Here is an 18,942-nt window from a genome sequence, read left to right on the forward strand (position 1 = left end):
GTGCTCTCCCAGATCATTTCTCAGCAACAAGTTGGCCAGCACCCTCTGGAGTGACTGAGGTTTCCAAACCCTTTTCAAAGGCAGCTCTGTGTTAGAGCTTGGTGCAGTAACCCAGTCTAGCGGTGCTGATGTGGTGTATTGTGCCAGCCACATCTTGTTCTTTCAGCATTCTGCCTTAGCATGTATTGGGTTTTCTGGCAATAGAATAATAATAATAATATAATAATAATCATCATTTTTTTTATTTATACCCCTCCCATATGACTGGGTTTCCACAACCACTCTCGGCATCTTACAGCATATCTAAAAACATAAAACATCAAGCGTTAAAAACCTCCCAATACAGGGCTGCCTTCAGATGTCTTCTAAAAGTTGTGTAATTCTTTATCTCCTTGACATTTGAAGGGAGGGCGTTCCACAGGGAGGGCGCCACTACTGAGAAGGCAAAAGCCCGTATCTGGTGTCTAGTGGCTGAACAGGAAACAGGCACTGCTGTAAGGCTGCTGTGCAATACCACCTTTCAGGTATGCTCTTCACAGTTCATAAAAGCCTAATGCCACGGGGCTATCCCTGCAAATGCCACTAGATGGCATCCAATTCACGACGAAGCCTCTTCCGAATCCTGGCTCCTAGCAGCGCATCCTTCCCAGAAGGAAACAACACAACCTATTCGCAAGACTCAAAACGGAATGTTTTGGATGGCCAGGATGCTACAAGGCAGTCGCCGAGCTGGGATGGAGCTGGTCCCTTTAACCACTGCATCTTCATCCGTGGCTGGGAGTCGCCTCTTGAATAGGAAACCAGCGCAGGAAATGGCATCTACCTGGAAGTGCTGAAGCTTGGAGAAAGAAAGGAACGAGCGTTTGCTGTAGGATTTTTTTGGCTTAAGGTGAAACCTGGGCGAAAACTGGCTGTGATGAAGGATCCTGTGAACAGAAGAGTCTCCAGGTCCAGGTGTCTCCCACCTGGTCAGCAACAGTGGATTTAATACTTGGAGAAGGGAAGGCTGCTGCGTTTGCTACAACAACCTGCATTCAAAATGTGACTAAAACACTGTAGGAATCAACACCATCCAGGTTCTCTTTTCTGGGTTCACACCTATTTCTTCTGAAGCAGACGGCAACAGAGGCAGAGCACCTGGGAGGGAACCGAAGATTGGATTCCCTTTAATATACCTGGATTTATTATTAGGGCAATTCTGTATTCCTTTTCTATACACATCCTTAAAACAAAACAAAAAAATGCCTCCAGCCACGGGCTCTTTATAATAACAGTGATTGGACTTGTTACATGTCTGCTTTCCTTCCTTCCTTTTTTTTTAAAGTTTGAACAATGATTACAGTGAATTCAGATGGGAAAATAATGGTCAGAAGATGTCTCGTCACCTTGAGGCCTTTTAGGTAAAGTTCTCCTATACATACCTTCCTGCTGGGATGCTGGGGGCGGGAGGGGGTGATTACCACTTAAAGACTGCATGCTGACAACCTCCCCTCCTTTCTAAGGGGAGAGGCCATTTGAGTTCCATGCCTGCAATAAGAAGCAAGTTTGCTTTTGAACTCACCTGAATGCAAATAGGAAGATGCCAGTCCTGTTTGGCAGGGTGTTTGCTAGCTCATTCATGATGCTGGGATTTGTTGAGGGTTGTTTTCTCAGAGTGAAACTGATCCTTATTGATATTTGTAGATATTGCAGGGGATCAGTGCAATATTAAACTTTATCATGGTATCCTTAGGTATAGGTTGGTGTGAATTGATGGCTGCCGGCTATGAGATTATTCTGGGTCTAGAACATATATTTCCTCTTAAGCCTCCCAGTGGAATGAATGAATTTCAGCTACTCACTGCTGTGTCCATGTAAAGTTTGCTTTTTTAGGGATTGTGTTTCAGTTGATCCTCATGGGGCCATTATCATCCCTTGCCTTTGTTTTGGGGCTCCTTTCTCATCCATGCTCAGACTTCCTGCTATCTTCTTTTGAAATGATCTAAGAAGATTTGAAGCTTATTCACTGATTGTTTTCCAGTAGCACTTTTCTTTTCTTGGTTGTGTAAGGGTCCATAAATTAAAAATACACATACCGAAAGAGCACGAAGAAGGAACAGAAAATCAGAAGCAAGTGAAACTGATTGAACTTGCTCTAGGTGGACTTTAAAGCTAGCTCTTTCTTTCTAAGTTTAGGATGCTGGGTTTTGTTATTCAGATGTGAGGAAGTCTGTTGAGCTTCAAAGGGGGAGGGAAACTTAAATTAGCTGTTTGGTCCATCCCCTCCAGGGACTGGACCCCTGCACTTAGCAGTAGTGGAGAGCAAGACTTTCTAAGAAATACATATCATTATAAGAACGGCTATTTGACTTAGAATCATTGGCACCTGAGTTTTCTTTCCTCCCCTCTTCTCTCCCTGTTTCCCTTTCCTTGTGTGTTGTGTCTTTTATAATGTAAGCTTGCAGGCAGGGACTGTCTTGTTCTAATTGATGGTATGTAAACCACTCTGGGAGCCTCTTTGGCTAAAGAGTGGGGTATGAATGCTCTAAATACATGAAGTCAGTCAGTCCAGGGCCCCATTCAAAAGAGTGAGCAGGAGGGCTCCCAAATCCAAATGCAGCAGGACTGGCTTATAATGCTTCATAGTGAATGAAGTAAGTGCACTTTGCCATCTAAAGAAGGCTGCTCTCCCCTGCCCCCCACCATATTAAGTCCAGGGTCTAAAATCACTTAACTGCACTGCTGCCCAGCAGAAGTATGTGAACCTTTTACAGCCTTTCTCAAGCTTGGGTCCCCAGGTGTTGTTGAACTACAACTCCCATCACCTCTGACCATTGGTTCTGCTAGCTAGAGTTGGCGGGCATTGTAGTACAGCAACATCTGGGCACCCAAAGTTGGGAAAGGATGCTCTAGAATGATCTCAAGAAGAGCAAGACTGTTATATAAAAGAGACATGGACTATGGCATATAATGTTACGATATAGTAGGTGTAGTGAACCTTTGGTTCTCCAGGTGTTTCTGGACTACATGGGACTAGGCTAGTACTGTTGTGGTGAAGCCTGAGGTGAGATATGACTCTGCTGTTCACTCAGATGAACCTAATAAGAAAACTACTGCTTATCTTACCTGGCAAACAGCTGTCAAGTAAATAGCTCAGGTAGATGGAAATGGAAAGCGGTCAACAAATATTCCAAAGCTGTCTGTTGGTTCTGCAATACCTTAGTCTCCCTTGCTAACAATAAGCAGGTTTGTGGTTTTAAGAAATAGGAAGAGATAGTAAATGTATGTGCAGAGTGAAGGGACTGAAGCCATTGGCAACCCATCCAAAATTAAAACTCCTAACAGCCTGTTCTTATCAGAGTTTTTTGGGTTGTGTTTTTTTAAAGGCCTTCTGGGTTTAGTGGGATGGCAGGAGAACCATTTTCAGGATTTCCATTTTAAAAATATATCTTAGCAATCCCATGCTTTGAAGACTGGTGGTATGGCAATTTTCCTGATCTAAAATTTTCCCTTAAAGCTACTCTCCAGGGGAAACATACTTTTATGGGATTTCAGCCTAAGAATATTGTAAATTACTCTTCATAAAAAATACCTCAGTATTCAGTCTAGCACAACCGTTTTTTTTTTTTGTCAAGTCACCCAGGATTTCACCCCCATCCCAAGAGAAGCTTGCCTAGCACCAACTTTGTTATAATTTTGGCATCAGTCAGAGACCATGTAATATATACTTGCTTAAAAAAACAACACTTATGTCATCTTTCAAGACTAAGCCTACCCAGGGCAGTTCACAAAAGACAGTTAGTTTCATGTGCATAGACCATTAAACTTCCAAATAATGTACAGAACAGTCCCACTTGCAATACTTCCCATCTTGTTCCCCAATGAGCTTTCTTTTACTCTTGTGATCTCTTCTGCACTGCCTATTCATCAGAATTGTTCTCAGCCATGGATGAGGAACCTGTGGTTGACCAGATGTCATTGGACTTCAACTCTCATCAGCCCCAACCAGCATAGCTAATGGTCAGGGATGATGAGAATTCTAGTTTAGCAACAACCAAAAAGCCACAGGTTAGCCACCTCGCCTTATACCTTCCCTGGCCCCTCCTCCTTCCTCCTTGGATGATCCGATGTCTCCCATCTGTCAAACACTGTTGTAACAATGGAATGTTTTTGGCACCTGAACAGCTCTCCCTCTCAGATGTGTTTCAGATTGTCTTGACTTTCTGTTCTCCTAAACCCTTCACACCTGCATGTTGGCCAGTAATGCAGCAGATTGTGGAGCAGGATCAAATCATGATGGAAGGGCTCCTTCTCCTCATTTCTCTGATCACAACGCTGGTAGTTAGTAGCTACTGTCAGCTGGCATTTCATGTGCTCGGGTATTTCAGCAAAATCATGCAAGTTTTATCTGTTCTCCAGAATTTTATGGTCTTTCTTTAATTGCCACATCTGGTGTTTTCATCTTGTAGTGTTCTCTCTCTATGTATTTATTGCTTTTGTTCTGGGCCGGCCCTACCATTAGGCCGAGTGAGGTGACCACCATGGGCAGTAGATGCTGCAGGGCAGGGACCAACAGCAATAGGCTGGGATCTTTGTGTGCTGTGTGATGTACTTTGCACCCACTAAACTATCCGTCTGCCCTTAGGTGTGGTGGAGGACGCTGTCCAATTTTCTGGTGCTGAAATGAGATTCAGGCTGCTCAGCTTTTGCACATGCCATAGAAGGGGCAATCTCTTTCCCTTTGCCTCAAGCAGCAAATGTCTTGGAGTGACTGTGCTTTTCTTATCATTGCATGCCAACCTGGCATACACGGGCAGCATAGAAATCTTCAACGTAACTAAGTTGTAAGTGCTATGTATTTTATTGATTCACATGGGGTGTACCAATAGGTATGCCACTGTATCATAAAAAATACATTGCATTGGCACTGCAGTAATGTCATTTAGGAATCTCACAGTGCATTTCTATACATGTCTACCCAGAAGTCCCACTGAGCTGGTGTAGGATTGCATCCTTAGGCTGCTTTTTGTCTGGCTCCCATCCAAAACCAACCACGGGTGCCATTACTTGCAAGTAAAGAAGTAAACTTTTATTGTAGCAGTCTAATGGTACAAGGGACGCGGGTGGCGCTGTGGGTAAAAGCCTCAGCCCCTAGGACTTGCCGATCGTCAGGTCGGCGGTTCGAATCCCCGCGGCGGGGTGCGCTCCCGTTGCTCGGTCCCAGCGCCTGCCAACCTAGCAGTTCGAAAGCACCCCCGGGTGCAAGTAGATAAATAGGGACCGCTTACTGGCGGGAAGGTAAACGGCGTTTCCGTGTGCGGCTCTGGCTTGCCAGAGCAGCGATGTCACGCTGGCCACGTGACCCGGAAGTGTCTCCGGACAGCGCTGGCCCCCGGCCTCTTGAGTGAGATGGGCGCACAACGCTAGAGTCTGTCAAGACTGGCCCGTACGGGCAGGGGTACCTTTACCTTTACTAATGGTACAAACTTGGCAGTTAGTAACCTAGAGCAGAATCTAGACCAGATGCTCCTGCAAGGCAAAGGAGAGCAAAGACCAAAGTTCAGGAGTCTGAGATTAGTAGCAAGAGGTCCAAGACTGAAGAAGAGCTGCAACGTTGTTCCAATTCTCCCTTTTAAGCAGAGGCAGAGAATGCCCAGATACTCATCCCTGTGGGAATTCCTGTCTTGCAGGTGGGCACTCGGCTTAGGGGGCTGAAACTTCTCTTTACTATTGATGTGCAGCCTCTCCCGAGGAGGCAGTGCTAGACCCACCTCCCCCTGTGAATCCTACCCCTCTGCCAGAGCAGGTCACACCCCTGAGCCTTTCTCCTCCTCCATTTGCATGGAAGGGGCAGTCTCTGGGGCTTCTGCCTTGTCAGCCCCACCCCAGCCCATTCTGAGTCCTCATCCTCAAGTGCCTCAACTCCTGTTATGAATAGGAGCACTTAGAGGAAACCATGACTGCTGCATGCGGGGCTTAAGTTGAGCCAGTACTTGTCTGGAACATGGGAAATAATAACAGCTACATAGTGATTTCCCCTCACTTCACAGAGAAGCCGCAGTTGACTCTTGCTCCTTTTGAATTGTGGGGAAGAACTTCAATTTCAGAAGGTCTTAATTGTCAACACTCATCTTCGTAGTGACTATTGACTAGGCACACAGTCACAAAGCTTTAAGGCACTTATTCCCTTTACAGAAGGACAAGAATGAGAGGCTAATGTAAAGAGGAGTGTGGGCCAGGTGTACCTCTGATGAACCCATCACATGTCCCTTTGTAATGTATTTACCTCAAAGTCAAGAATGTGAGAAGCAGGTATTTGAAAATGCATGTGCCACACAGATGCATTTATTTATAATAGAATCATAGACTTGTAGAATGGAAGGCACTCTGAGGATCATCTAGTACAGTGGTGGCCAAACTTGGCCCTCCAGCTGTTTTGGGACTACAACGCCCATCATCCCTGACCATGGTCCTGTTAGCTAGGAATGATGGGAGTTGTAGTCCCAAAACAGCTGGAGGGCCAAGTCTGGCCACCACTGATCTAGTCCAACCCCAAACAATGCAGGAATATGCAGCTGTCCTAGACAGGGATCAAACCTGCAACCTTGGTGTTATCAGCACCATGTTCTAACCAACTGAGCTATCCAGCCTTATCTATCTATCATTACAGTTATATTAGACAAGGAGCTCCCCATTTTATCCCCTCAAGAATCCACTGAGGTATAGGTTAGACTGAGGGACAATGATTGGTTTCATGACTGAGTGGAGACCCTGGTCTCCTAGGTCCTAGTCCAACACTCTAACCACTACACCCCTTGTCAGAGTGCTGCCTTGCAGAGTGTACGCTTGGTGGCAAAGCCAAATTTGTCATTGTGTGTAACATCCCTAAGGTAATTCAAATGTGTAACGTGTGAATGTGACAGACATGTATATCATGCAGGTGCGCTCATCCCAGTGGGCTGTGATTGGCTGCGGCTCTCCCTGTCAAAGAAACTCTCACGGTGAGAGGTCCACCCAGGCCATCTCTTCCTGAATTGTGTGTTTTACTGTTCTTTAAAAATGTGCCAGCCTAGATCTTATTAAGGTCCATGGCAAAGCCGACTGGCCTAATGCAAAATGAGCTCTAAAATGGGGTTGCGTGCAAAACTAGAAGCCGGATGGACGGATACGTCTCTCAGTAGCAATTCACTGGCTGTGCCAGTTGTGTCATGGGCTATACACAGCCATCAGGGAGAGCTGTCACCTTCTCTCATGTTGAATGACGGTTGGCTTAATAGAACAGCAGAACCCGACTTATTGTGCTGTGATGAAGGATGGCACGGGGAGGGACTGGCTGGAGTAGACTACTTTTCCTGACTAGCTTTAGGGTCTTTAAAAAAAAAGCTGAGAAGTTTCAAACTAATTTCAGGGCCAATTTTCTTTCGTTTCTTTCTTTCATGCCGAAGTGTATAGTTTTGTTAGCAGAAGAGATGAAGCTCAGTGGGAAAGCATCTGCTTCGCATGCAGAAGTTTCCAGGCTCAATTCTCAGCATCTCCAGTTAGGGCTGGGAGAGAGCCCTGTCTGAAACCCCGGAGGGCTACTGCCAGGCACTGTTGACAATACTGAGCTAGCTAGGCCAAGTCACCTTATTCTGTGTATGGCAGCTTCCTAAATTGATAAAGACAAATGTATTTATGGTGACACGGGTGGCACTGTGGGTTAAACCACAGAGCCTAGGACTAGCTGATCAGAAGGTCAGCGGTTCGAATCCCCACGACGGGGTGAGCTCCCGTTGCTTGGTCCCTGCTCCTCCCAACCTAGCAGTTCGAAAGCACGCCAAGTGCAAGTAGATAAATAGATACCACTCCAGCGGGAAGGTAAATGGCGTTTCCATGAGCTGCTCTGGTTCACCAGATGCGGCTTAGTCATGCTGGCCACATGACCCGAAAGCTGTACGCCGGCTCCCTTGGCCAATAAAGTGAGATGAGCGCCGCAACCCCAGAGTCGGCCACGACTGGACCTAATGGTCAGGAGTCCCTTTACCTTTAGTTATGGTGTACGAAGGGCAATGGAAATGCATTCAACCTCCCCACCTCACCCTCCAGATCAGGCATAGGCAAACTCGGCCCTCCAGGTGTTTTGGGACTACAACTCCCATCATCCCTGACCACTGGTCCTGTTAGCTGGGGATGATGGGAGTTGTAGTCCCAAAACATCTGGAGGGCCGAGCTTGCCTATGCCTGCTACAGATGTTGAGAATCCAACACACACAACAGCAGGCACCTCCACTGTCCTGATTATTCCCATCTTTAAAAAACAAGCCCAATGTGGTCATAGATGCTTGTGCATACAAGACTGTAATAGAGAAACTCACCTTGGACTGCACTATGGACTGAAGCATGCAGTCCAGAGACATAACCAAACAAAAGAAGGTGAGATGTTGATGTAGAAAAGAAATGAATGTAGAAAGACTAGCCTTCTGCTTGAAATCGGCATGCATGCAACCGATGTAAATATATTCTAGGTGCCACAAGCGTATGGTAAAACTGCCGTAACCTAGAGTTGTATTCAAAGAGTCTACTATAAAGCTGCATTGCTGAAAAAGGCAGCAGGACACACCACCAAGCAGCCTCTGTGAGAGTGAGAGTGAAAGGTTCCCCCTGGGGCTTCTGTGTATGATGAGAATACACATCCATCTCTCCCCCACCCCTTTGGCCTTGGCTGCTGCCATGGGATGCTCATGGGACCCTTTCCTGTAAGAGTATTGCACCGTGTTTGCTTTCTAAAATTTCTAGGCTATTTCTACCACTAGTACATAAAGCACTATATTAACAAAAAAAGAACCGTGGTTTCTGTTAAGCGCACCACAGCCAAATTGGTTGGTATAATGCGATCTTCCTTTATTTATAAATAAAGGGTGCATACTGTACACTAGGGCTGTGGGTGGTGCTGTGGGTTAAACCACAGAGCCTAGGACTTATTGATCAGAAGGTTGGTGGTTCGATTCCGCGCGACGGGGTGAGCTCCCGTTGCTCAGTCCCTGCTCCTGCCAACCTAGCAGTTCGAAAGCACTTCAGAGTGCAAGTAGATAAATAGGTACCACTCTGGCGGGAAGGTAAACGGCATTTCCGTGTGCTGCTCTGGTTCGCCAGAAGCAGCTTAGTCATGCTGGCCACATGACCCAGAAGTTGTACGGCTCCCTCGGCCAATAAAGCAAGATGAGCGCTGCAACCCCAGAGTCGGTCACGACTGGACCTAATGGTCAGGGGTCCCTTTACCTTACTGTACACTATTACGAAGGAAGATGGATGTGATCATGTTTAACCTGGGGAGATGGGTATTTCCCATTGATCGTAGCTGCAAATGATAATTGTGCAATGTGACAATTTGTTGAATTGCTCTATTCTTAATAAAATGAAAAAGTAGAGAGAAACTGGTCACATTGAAGGACACGTTGAACATTCCTAATTTGACTGCAGATTAATGCTGGGTCTTAACTGTTATGCCACTGGACTCCAGCACCTGCTCACCTATTAGCAAAAAACCTTGGAAAAGAAAGACCCCCCTTTTAACTAAGCGATAATTGTGATATTATGTTATATTATGATGTGGCAGCCACAGACTTGGAAACCTTTCCCCACATAAGAAGAGCCCTCCATGATCAAGCCAGAGGACCATTTTGTTCAGCATCCTGTTCTCCTAGTGGCCAGCATCCTGTTCTCCTACTGGCCATCCTGTTCTCCTAGTGGCCCGTGAGAGACCCACAAGCAGGACCTGCGCTCAACAGCAGTTTCCCCACTTGTGAGTCCCAACAACTGGTATTCAGAGGCACACTCCCTTGCAACAGTGGTGGAAGAACATAACCATTGCGGCTAGGAGACATGGCTAACCTTATTCTCCATGAATTTGCCTAATCCTCATATAAAGCCACCCGGATTGGTGGCCATCGCTATATATTGCTGCTATGTGCATTTAAAGTTATTCATTATGACAATTTATTTATTAAATTTCTATGCACCCTTTATCCCAGGATCACGTATAGGAACACAAAAATGCATAACATAGCAAAACACAATACTAATGCAGTGTGCTCACCTTTTCCTTACTTCTTATTATATGTGCCTGATTCTTCTTTACTCAGTGACAAATGAATGGTACTGATTAGCTTGGGCTACACTAACATTTATGTTAAATGTGGATGTGACACTAAGTGACAGTGGTGGCCTTAGGAATTTCTCCCCAAAGTCGGGGGGGGGGGGGGACGACGACCAAATTGGTGGCCTTTTGCTCTTGTTCCCTTTGCAAGCAGAAACATCCAAAGCCACGCTCTGCTTTGGCGCTGTGAAGAATAAGAAGGCTGCCCTTTGTGGTGCATCTTGAAACAGGGGTTTCCTGGGACAATTATACGGCTTCGGAAAATGGGGTAGGATGGAAATCAAATAATGTGCAAGTGGTTATTTTGCTTGAGGAAAACCAGAGTGAACGTAATTATCTGATCATCATATTGCCCCATTGAAGTTCTTGTAACTTACTTATTCTGATCCTGTCGGGTACCGCAGGCGCTGCAGTTTCATCCTCTGAAATGCATTTGCAGTCTTGAAGTTTTTCATCTTCTAATGAGATTCTTCTAAACCAGGCGACTCATTTGACTGTTTCCCCTCCTTTCAGTTCTTTCTTTCTTTTTTCTTTCCTTCTCCCCCTGCTTCTCCAGTGGTCTAAATTAGTAATTAAATGCAGTGTTTAACCATCACTCCTTGCTCGATTATAATTATGAAGATTCAAATGCCTAAACAAGTCTGGCATAATGATGAGTGTGTGTGTGTGTGTGTGTGTGTGTGTGTGTGTGTGTGTGTATTTAATCAATGGGAAGAATCTGGAGAAAAGACTGAAGACAATGCAGGGCCCACCCTGACAATTAAATACCACCCCGTATTAGACACACACCAGGTACCGCTTCATTATATTATGTTTTGGGGAGAAGAGAGATTGTTGTTGAAGTGGCTGAACAGCATACAACTGTCTGATTTGGTGGTCTGCCATTGTGAATTGTAGCATTCCAATAGTCTCTGACTCTTAAGCTACCTAGGACAGCACACACTCAGGCTTCAGAGCAATCTTTGTTGGGGTTAAAAGAGAACAGGAGTGAGCAACATGGGCCCCTATGGTTGGCAGCTAGTACAAAGTCTCTAGATTGGCCAGATCTGGTATAAATGTCATATAGTTACGCACCTAACTCCTGGAGGTCCAAGACAAAGTTTTTTTGAGAATTTTTTTTTAATTATTAAAAAAAATCATTATTGGCTACACGACATTAGGCTGCACGATATTTTACATCTTATTAGTAAGTAGGCAGTGGGTGAAATGATTAAATACACTTCAGAAATGACAGGGAGCTGTGCAAAAAGCGTCACTCTGACATTTGTGCAGGAGAACATCCCAGTGGATTTATGCCCTGTGGTGAGTGTTCTGATACATGCAGCTTTCATTCCTGTTAAGTACTATTAATTTGTTTAGCAGAGAGAAGTACTGTGTCCTCTTCCAGCTAACACAATGTTTACTCCTGCCCCGCAGCTTATTCAATCCAACAAGCATGAGGAAAAAAAGTGAAGTTTTGATGGCTGGGTTTGTCATTTCTTACTTAGGGGAGCAACGAAGTCACTTAGTAAGTGCCTACACTTGATTGAGGATCAGATTGTGACAAAGCATCATCTGCCCCTTGGCAAAGAACCCTTAACTCCACACACTCGTGCTAGTAGAAAAAACCAGGTGTGTGTTTCCAAGGGCAGATCCAAATCTGGCGCCTGGAGGAGCCACTACCCACCACCTCGAAGCAATGCTAGATTTCAGAGGGATGGAAGTGATCCTTAAAGCTCCTTCAAAGTAGTGGGAATTTGTAGGGAATTTCTCCTGCGTATTGTTTAGCTTTATACCTGATGATGCCTCCTCTTTTGTCTCCCTTTATAGGATATTTGTGGTTGGGATTGGATTTTTCACACTCTGCTTCTTAATGACATCACTGGGAGGTCAGTTTTCAGCCAAAAGACTGGGGGACTCGCCGTTCACCATCAGGACCGAAGGTAACTCCATATCACTCATTTGACTATGTTTGTCAGATCAGCAACCTGAAAAATAGCTTTTGCCTTTAAGTTGCATGGCTGAAGAAGTAGGAAAGGCTGTTGCCACTCGGCCAGATGTGGGGAATCTTCGTCCTGGGGGCCATTTGCATTGTGCCCCTCTAGACCTCTTTGTCTGGCCCCTGAAACAGTCCCCAAGCCGCCTCTCCAGGCCATACCAGTGGCATGCAGCCCCCAGAAAGTTGCCTATGAGAGAATGTGGCCTCGGAATGGAAAATGTTCCCTTCCCTTACACCAAATGGTGAACAAAAAGAAAGGGAGCCCCTACACCCTTACTGACAGGCATAAGAAGTGGCGCTAGTTGTAGGGATAGGCTGGGTCAGGTTCAGAATACTCATTGGTCAGCAATACCTTCCATGGCTATTTGAGGTCAGCTGCACCCTATACATGTGCAAGCGGAGAGCGGCCACCATGACGGGCAGTTGCCTCAGTGCAGTTGGGATCATGCCCACTCTCTCCTTTCTGTAAGGTCCTGAACCCTGAAGAGCAGGGTTGTCAGTTTCAGTTTCTCAAGTGCCAATGCTCTTGAGGAGACTGAGGTGAAGGAGAAGAGGCCATTTCCCCTCTCTGGCCAGCAGGCTTCCAAAGATGTTTTGTGGTGATGCAGCCCCAGCGAGGGAACTTCAGGAAGGCAATGTGTTGTTTTATTGTGTTGCGACTTTATGTAAACTGTATCATTTCTGTACAACAGAGAGAGAGAGAGAGAGAGAGAGAGAGAGAGAGAGAGAGAGAGAGAGAGTGTTTTTCAATGCTTGAGAGTTTTGTTGTTTATCTCAATATAAGTCATTTGCAGCATGTCCCTCTGGAGACCCTGTACAAGGTATTTTGATGATAGTAAAAATGTTGAAAAAGAGTTGCACAAAGATAAATGGTATCCTGCTTCAGAGGAGGTATTCTGGAGTTGAGAGAAGCAGGAGTGGATATGGGTAAAGTCTGGTTTGCACATAGGCATCCAAGACAACAAGCTAACGTCCAAAACCAACAGAAAGCTTAAGCAGGCCTGCTGGCAGGTTTGGTGTTATCTGCTTAGTTCTCCTTCCCCAGCTAAGATAGTGGTCATAGCCAGATGGGTGGGGTATAAATCTATTATTATTATTATTATTATTATTATTATTATTATTATTAGTCTTGATGTGTGTTTTTTCTGATAGAGTCCTTGCATTGTTGAAAGTTCCAGGGGCCACCTCTTCAGACCATGCTGGTGATTTTCTGTATGGTTTGTTTTATGTATGCTGCTTAGAATAGCAAATGATATAGCAGTGTATAAGTGTCTTAAATAAATGAATGAATAAAGGCCCCTGCTGACTTCTGTGGGTCCCTTCGCAGGGGAGTAGGGTGCTACCTTCTGAGGCTTCCTCTCCTGACTGTTTCCACACCCAGCCCTCCACATCCTTGGGGTCCTCTGATCTCCCTTCCTAAAACAGTGGGTCTAATTCATGGACCGTAACTCCTGGCCAGTCAGCAGCCGCATACACCACACAGTGTGGTAAAGATAGGGGTCCTTCCTCTTCCTGCATCCCATCTCACCTGTCACAATATCATAGAATAGAATCATAGAATCATAGAATCATAGAGTTGGAATAGACCACAAGGACCATCGAGTCCAACCCCCTGCCAAGCAGGAAACACCATCAGAGCACTCCTGACATATGGTTGTCAAGCCTCTGCTTAAAGACCTCCAAAGAAGGAGACTCCACCACACTCCTTGGCAGCAAATTCCACTGTCGAACAGCTCTTACTGTTAGGAAGTTCTTCCTAATGTTTAGGTGGAATCTTCTTTCTTGTAGTTTGGATCCATTGCTCCGTGTCCGCTTCTCTGGAGCAGCATTTGCTGCAGCAAGGAGTTTAGGCAAAAATGATTATCTTTGTTTTTAATCTGGCATCCCTACATTTTACTGGTTGAAGCAACACTAAAATGGGAAAGAATTCTGGGGTTGTCATTGACGGCCTAGGAAGGTAATCATGAATGAAATCATGGGCCGTGACTCCTGGTGGTCTCTTCTGGAGTATGCTAGCCATGCAAGTTTGCCATGGCACACACTTTTTGTTTTGATATAAAATGCTGTGGTTGCCACTGTTTCTCCCTTCACATAAGATTTTTATGGTTTTTCCTCCTTTTTTGCAGTCCTTATTTGATCTGTCCACACAATAGCCCTGTGAGACGGATGGTTGGTGAGCAGAGGCTGAGAAAAAAGCAAATTGCTTTTCTATGACATTTAACTTCGTACGGTTTCATTGCCAGTAATCACTCTTGCATCCCTTTGTTTCACCTTGGGGAAACAGAGAGGGGCAGTTTTGTGTCTGCTGCTGATCTCTGTGGTCTGAGTTGAGTCCTCTGTCATTGGCTCCGAACATCTCACACCAGATGATTGAAGGAGTAGCACATTCTCATTTTTCTACGGGGCAAATGGTCACCTGCTTTTGTCTAGTAAGATCAAGAGGCTATAGAAGGACCGTATGATGTTGAAACTGTTATCTTTTAACAGTTTTCAGTGTTTCTTGCATGACTATCTGTGCCACCATAGCATGGCACTCCCAAGGGTATGTGCAAAAGTAGAAAGTCTTTCCAGATCCATTGCTATTGCTTAGAGGGTTCTTGTCCCAGTTTGTAGGAACATGAGGACTATGTGCACACACATCAGACCATCCTGAGCAGTCTCACAGCCTAGGACCCTTGTACCTATGGGACCACCTCTTCTGGTATGCCCCGCAGAGGACCTTAAGGTCCATAAATAGCAACACCCTAAAGGTCCTGGGCCCTAAGGAAGTTAGATTAGCCTCAACCAGAGCCAGGGCCTTTTCAACACTGGCTCCGGCCTGGTGGAACGCTCTGTCTCATGAGACCAGGGCCCTGTAGGATCTGATTTCTTTCCGCAGGGCCTGTAAGACAGAGTTGTTCCACCTGGCCTTTGGCTTGGAATCAACTTGATCCCCTCCCCCTCTTTCCTTTTTCCTTTCTCCTTCTGTGATGGAACTCCTATTTGGGGACTTCCCTGGCTTTTTTCTGGCCCACGTAGGACCAGTCTGAATAGTTGGCCTTGGTGAAGATTTGACCTTTTCATCCTCAAAAAGTTTTTGATTTGAGTTTCTATTGAAATGAGGCTGCATTTTAATGTTGTATTTTAATCTTGTTTTTAAGTTGTATCTTAATAAATTGTTTTATATCGGGTGTTAGCCGCCTCCCTGAGCCCGGTCTTAGCTGGGGAGGGCGGGGTATAAATAAAATTTATTATTTATTATTATTATTATAATCCTCATAGTGCATTCCTTCAATTTGTGTGCATGTCATCTGAATCTCCCTTTAGTTCAAGGGAGTGGGAACCTCAGAGTCAGGGGTCAAATGCTGCCCTCCAGGTCACTATTTCTGGCCCTTGGAACTTTCCCTAGGTCACATCCCCACCAGCCGTGCTCTGTAACACCCTTGTACTTTCGCTTGGCTGGAATGTATTCTTGAACTGCGATAGCACCTCTGGCTTCTATGGATAGCGGATAGAGAAATGCACTTACTTAACAGATTTCTATACCACCTGTATCTTCCAAGGATCTCAGGGTGGTGTATATGGTTCTCCTGCTCCCCAGTTCAACCCCACAACAACCCTGTGAGGTAGGTTAGGCTAAGAGATGGTGACAGGCCTAAGGTCAGCCAGTGAACTTCATGGCTGAGTGGGGATTTGAACCCTGGCCTCCCACGTCCTAGTCATAGGCAAACTCCGGCCCTCCAGATGTTTGAGACTACAATTCCCATCATCGCTGACCACTGGTCCTGTTAGCTTGGGATGATGAGAATTGTAGTCCCAAACATCTAGAGGGCCAGAGTTTGCCCATACCTGTCCTAGTCCAGCACTCTAACCATTATGTCCCACTCGCTAATGCAGAAACCTCTTTGTGTGCCTGGAATGATGCCTTCTGTACAAAGGTAAGAGTCTTTGCCCACTATCATGTGGCTCCTGGAGGGCAATGTGGCCCTCAGGCAACAGAAGAAAGAAAGAGAGATTCCCATCCACCTTGTTAAAGGTAAAGGGACCCCTGACCATTAGGTCCAGTCGTGACCGACTCTGGGGTTGCGGCGCTTTTCTCGCTCTATAGGCCGAGGGAGCCAGCATACAGCTTCTGGGTCATGTGGCCAGCATGACTAAGCCACTTCTGGCGAACCAGAGCAGTGCACGGAAACGCTGTTTACCTTCCCGCCGGAGCAATACCTATTTATCTACTTGCACTTTGATGTGCTTTCGAACTGCTAGGTTGGCAGGAGCAGGGACCGAGCAACGGGAGCTCACCCCGTCGCGGGGATTCGAACCACCGACCTTCTGATCAGCAAGTCCTAGGCTCTGTAGTTTAACTCACAGCGCCACCCGCATCCCATCCAGCTTGTTACATTTAGTTAAAACATTATGACTGGGCATTCAGCATTTGCTCATCCCCCCAAGCAGCCGCCAACGAATTGGAGCAGTGATGTAGGAAATGCTGGGTGTGATAACATCCTGTCACACATCACCTTTAATTAAAACATTTCTGTCCTGCCTTTCCATCCTGATTAGCCTTCAAGGCAGTTTACGACTCCCAATTTAAACAGCAGAAAAACGCAGGCTAAATCCAGCTTAAAATAGCCTAAGATTCAATGTATGCAGAAGAGCAATTAAAAATATTCAGCAGGTCCATATTGTTTACCGCTGGGAGAACAAGGACGGCTTGGGGCAAAAAATTCCAGACCAATGTGACTGAAGAGGGAGCTGTATGATCAGAGCATGTCTGCAGAAAAGGCTTTGTTCTCAGTAACCAAAAGCTGGACTGGGAGGGAGTTGCCTGGGGCAGAACCTCGGGTAATGCTCTCAGCAGATAAGAACATAAGAAGTGTCCAGCTGGATCAGGCCAATGACCCATCCTCTTTCCACAGTGGCCAACCAGATGCCTATGGGAAGCCTAAAAGCAGGACCGCAGCACAGCAGGTTTTCCCCCACTTGTGATCTCCCCTGAAACTGGTATCCAAAGGCATATTGCCTCTGATAGTCAAGGCAGAGAACATGGCCATTGTGGCTGGGAGTCATTGATAGGCAGGTTTGCATGGGAGAAGGGAATCCTTTTAAAGGTTTTAAAATCATATAGACAGTATCATGAGACACGAAGTGGCAGCTGCCATGCATTTAATAATAACACATAGTCTGGACTTCAGTGAATTGAGCAAGCTGACCGACAGCTCCCAATGCCTGCATTTTTGATAGTGGGTAGTAAAAGAAGAGGGGTGGAATTATCTCTAAATTCAAATCCAACATGTTATCAAGTCAGAGGAGGAGCAGAGCAAGAGCACTCTGGCTGCTGAAGGGAGCAGCTGTCTAGCAGTACTCCTAGCCCCAAATGCAGAGTACAATTGACTGCTCCCATTTGGAAGCAGATGAGTCTCTCTGATATGCAACTTTGATTCTGGGGGAGATACAAAATAGATGTGGAGTGACAATTTGGCTATTTGTGTCTCTGCGGCACAAGACACATAATGGGATGTTGAAGGATCAAATTGTGCAGTGTATGTGTGTGTCGGTGTGTCGTAGCTTCTTTCTCTTTAACAACCGTGCAATATTGAGAGAGGACAGGAAAGGAATAATTTAAAGTTCCATTTAACTTCAAAAGAGCAAGAGTGAGACTGCTACTTGGAAGCACATCTTTGTGTGTGTGTAAAGAGCATTCGCAAAGGTAAAATTGCCTGGAAGCAATATGAAGGCTGTTTTAAAATAGGTCATGGTGGAAGTTCTGTATAACATGCAATTGGGATCTGAGAGAATAGTGCTGTCCATGGTTGCCATTTTTGTAAGTGGTGCTATTAAGTAGGAGGCTTCTTCTGTGTGGATTAATAAACACAAATGACATTGCTCCATTGCTTTGCCATCCATTTTTAAGTAGCAGCCCTTCTGATATTTGTATTCTTGGTCAACTATGTGTTGCATCTGAATAATAACATTTTCCAAATCAGCCACAACAACAACAACAACAACAACAATTACAACAACTGATTTATTATTTTTCCTCTAAACCACCACCTCAAGGCAATTTACACATAACATAATTTTTAAAAGTTAAAAACACAATAGCATCAATACATATGAAACAAGACCAAAATCCTAAAAAATGGACACTTGTGACAAAGACCCATTTATCCAGTTGGGGAAGCCTGTCAAAACAAAAATGTCTTCAACAGTTCAAAGTGCAGATAGTGGGTGCCTGTTGTAATTCAATAGGAATGCTGTTCCACAGAACAGGGGCAGCCACAATAAAAAGCCCTGCTCTGAGTTGCCATGGAGTGGGTTTCTGAGATCTTTGGAACTTGCAGGAGAATTAAGTTATGTTTGATAGTCAAAACACAGGCGTACTGCATTTATTGCAAGTAAACCCAGCCCTCATGTTGGTGAGCCAGATGGAATAACCTTGCTGGAAAGTCAATATTATGAAAGTGTTTTTTCCAGGTCTCCTTCCTCTTTCTTATATTGATGGCAGTACATATCTTTCTGAGGGTAATTTGCCACCATTAGTTGGATGGGGGTGGAAAATGATTCTCATGAAATGAAACTTGCAGCTTCTCATGGTTTTGTACATTTCCTATACTTCTACATTCTTCTCTTGTTTTGCTTTGGAGAGTTTGAAAACATATCTAGCCAGCAACAATGCAAGGATGAAACTACTCAATAACTTCCTGGGGGTGTTTGACCCCCTTATTTGTGACTGTGTGTTGATAAACCTTTGGTTTAAGTTTAAGATTACTTCAGTTTTATTGACTGCAGTGGGAAGTCGGGAGGGGGAGATGCCTGCCTGCTTGCAGTGATCTGCTGGCACAGATGCAACGAAATATATATATAATACATT

The 18,942-nt window shown here is 45.3% G+C and overlaps 1 protein-coding gene across 1 annotated transcript in view; it reads left to right on the forward strand.

The window, feature by feature from the left end:
* Positions 1-516: 516 nt before the first annotated feature.
* The window catches only part of MGAT5B (alpha-1,6-mannosylglycoprotein 6-beta-N-acetylglucosaminyltransferase B), a 168,812-nt gene continuing 150,386 nt past the window's right edge, over positions 517-18,942 (forward strand). The window contains exons 1-2 of the mRNA XM_028717043.2: positions 517-1,400; positions 11,924-12,036. Coding sequence (XP_028572876.2) covers positions 1,333-1,400; positions 11,924-12,036 — 181 coding nt within the window. The 5' untranslated portion in view covers positions 517-1,332. The remainder of the gene's footprint in view (positions 1,401-11,923; positions 12,037-18,942) is intronic.

The sequence above is a fragment of the Podarcis muralis genome, chromosome 2 (assembly GCF_964188315.1).
Source record: "Podarcis muralis chromosome 2, rPodMur119.hap1.1, whole genome shotgun sequence".
NCBI classification, from domain to species: Eukaryota; Metazoa; Chordata; class Lepidosauria; order Squamata; family Lacertidae; genus Podarcis; species Podarcis muralis.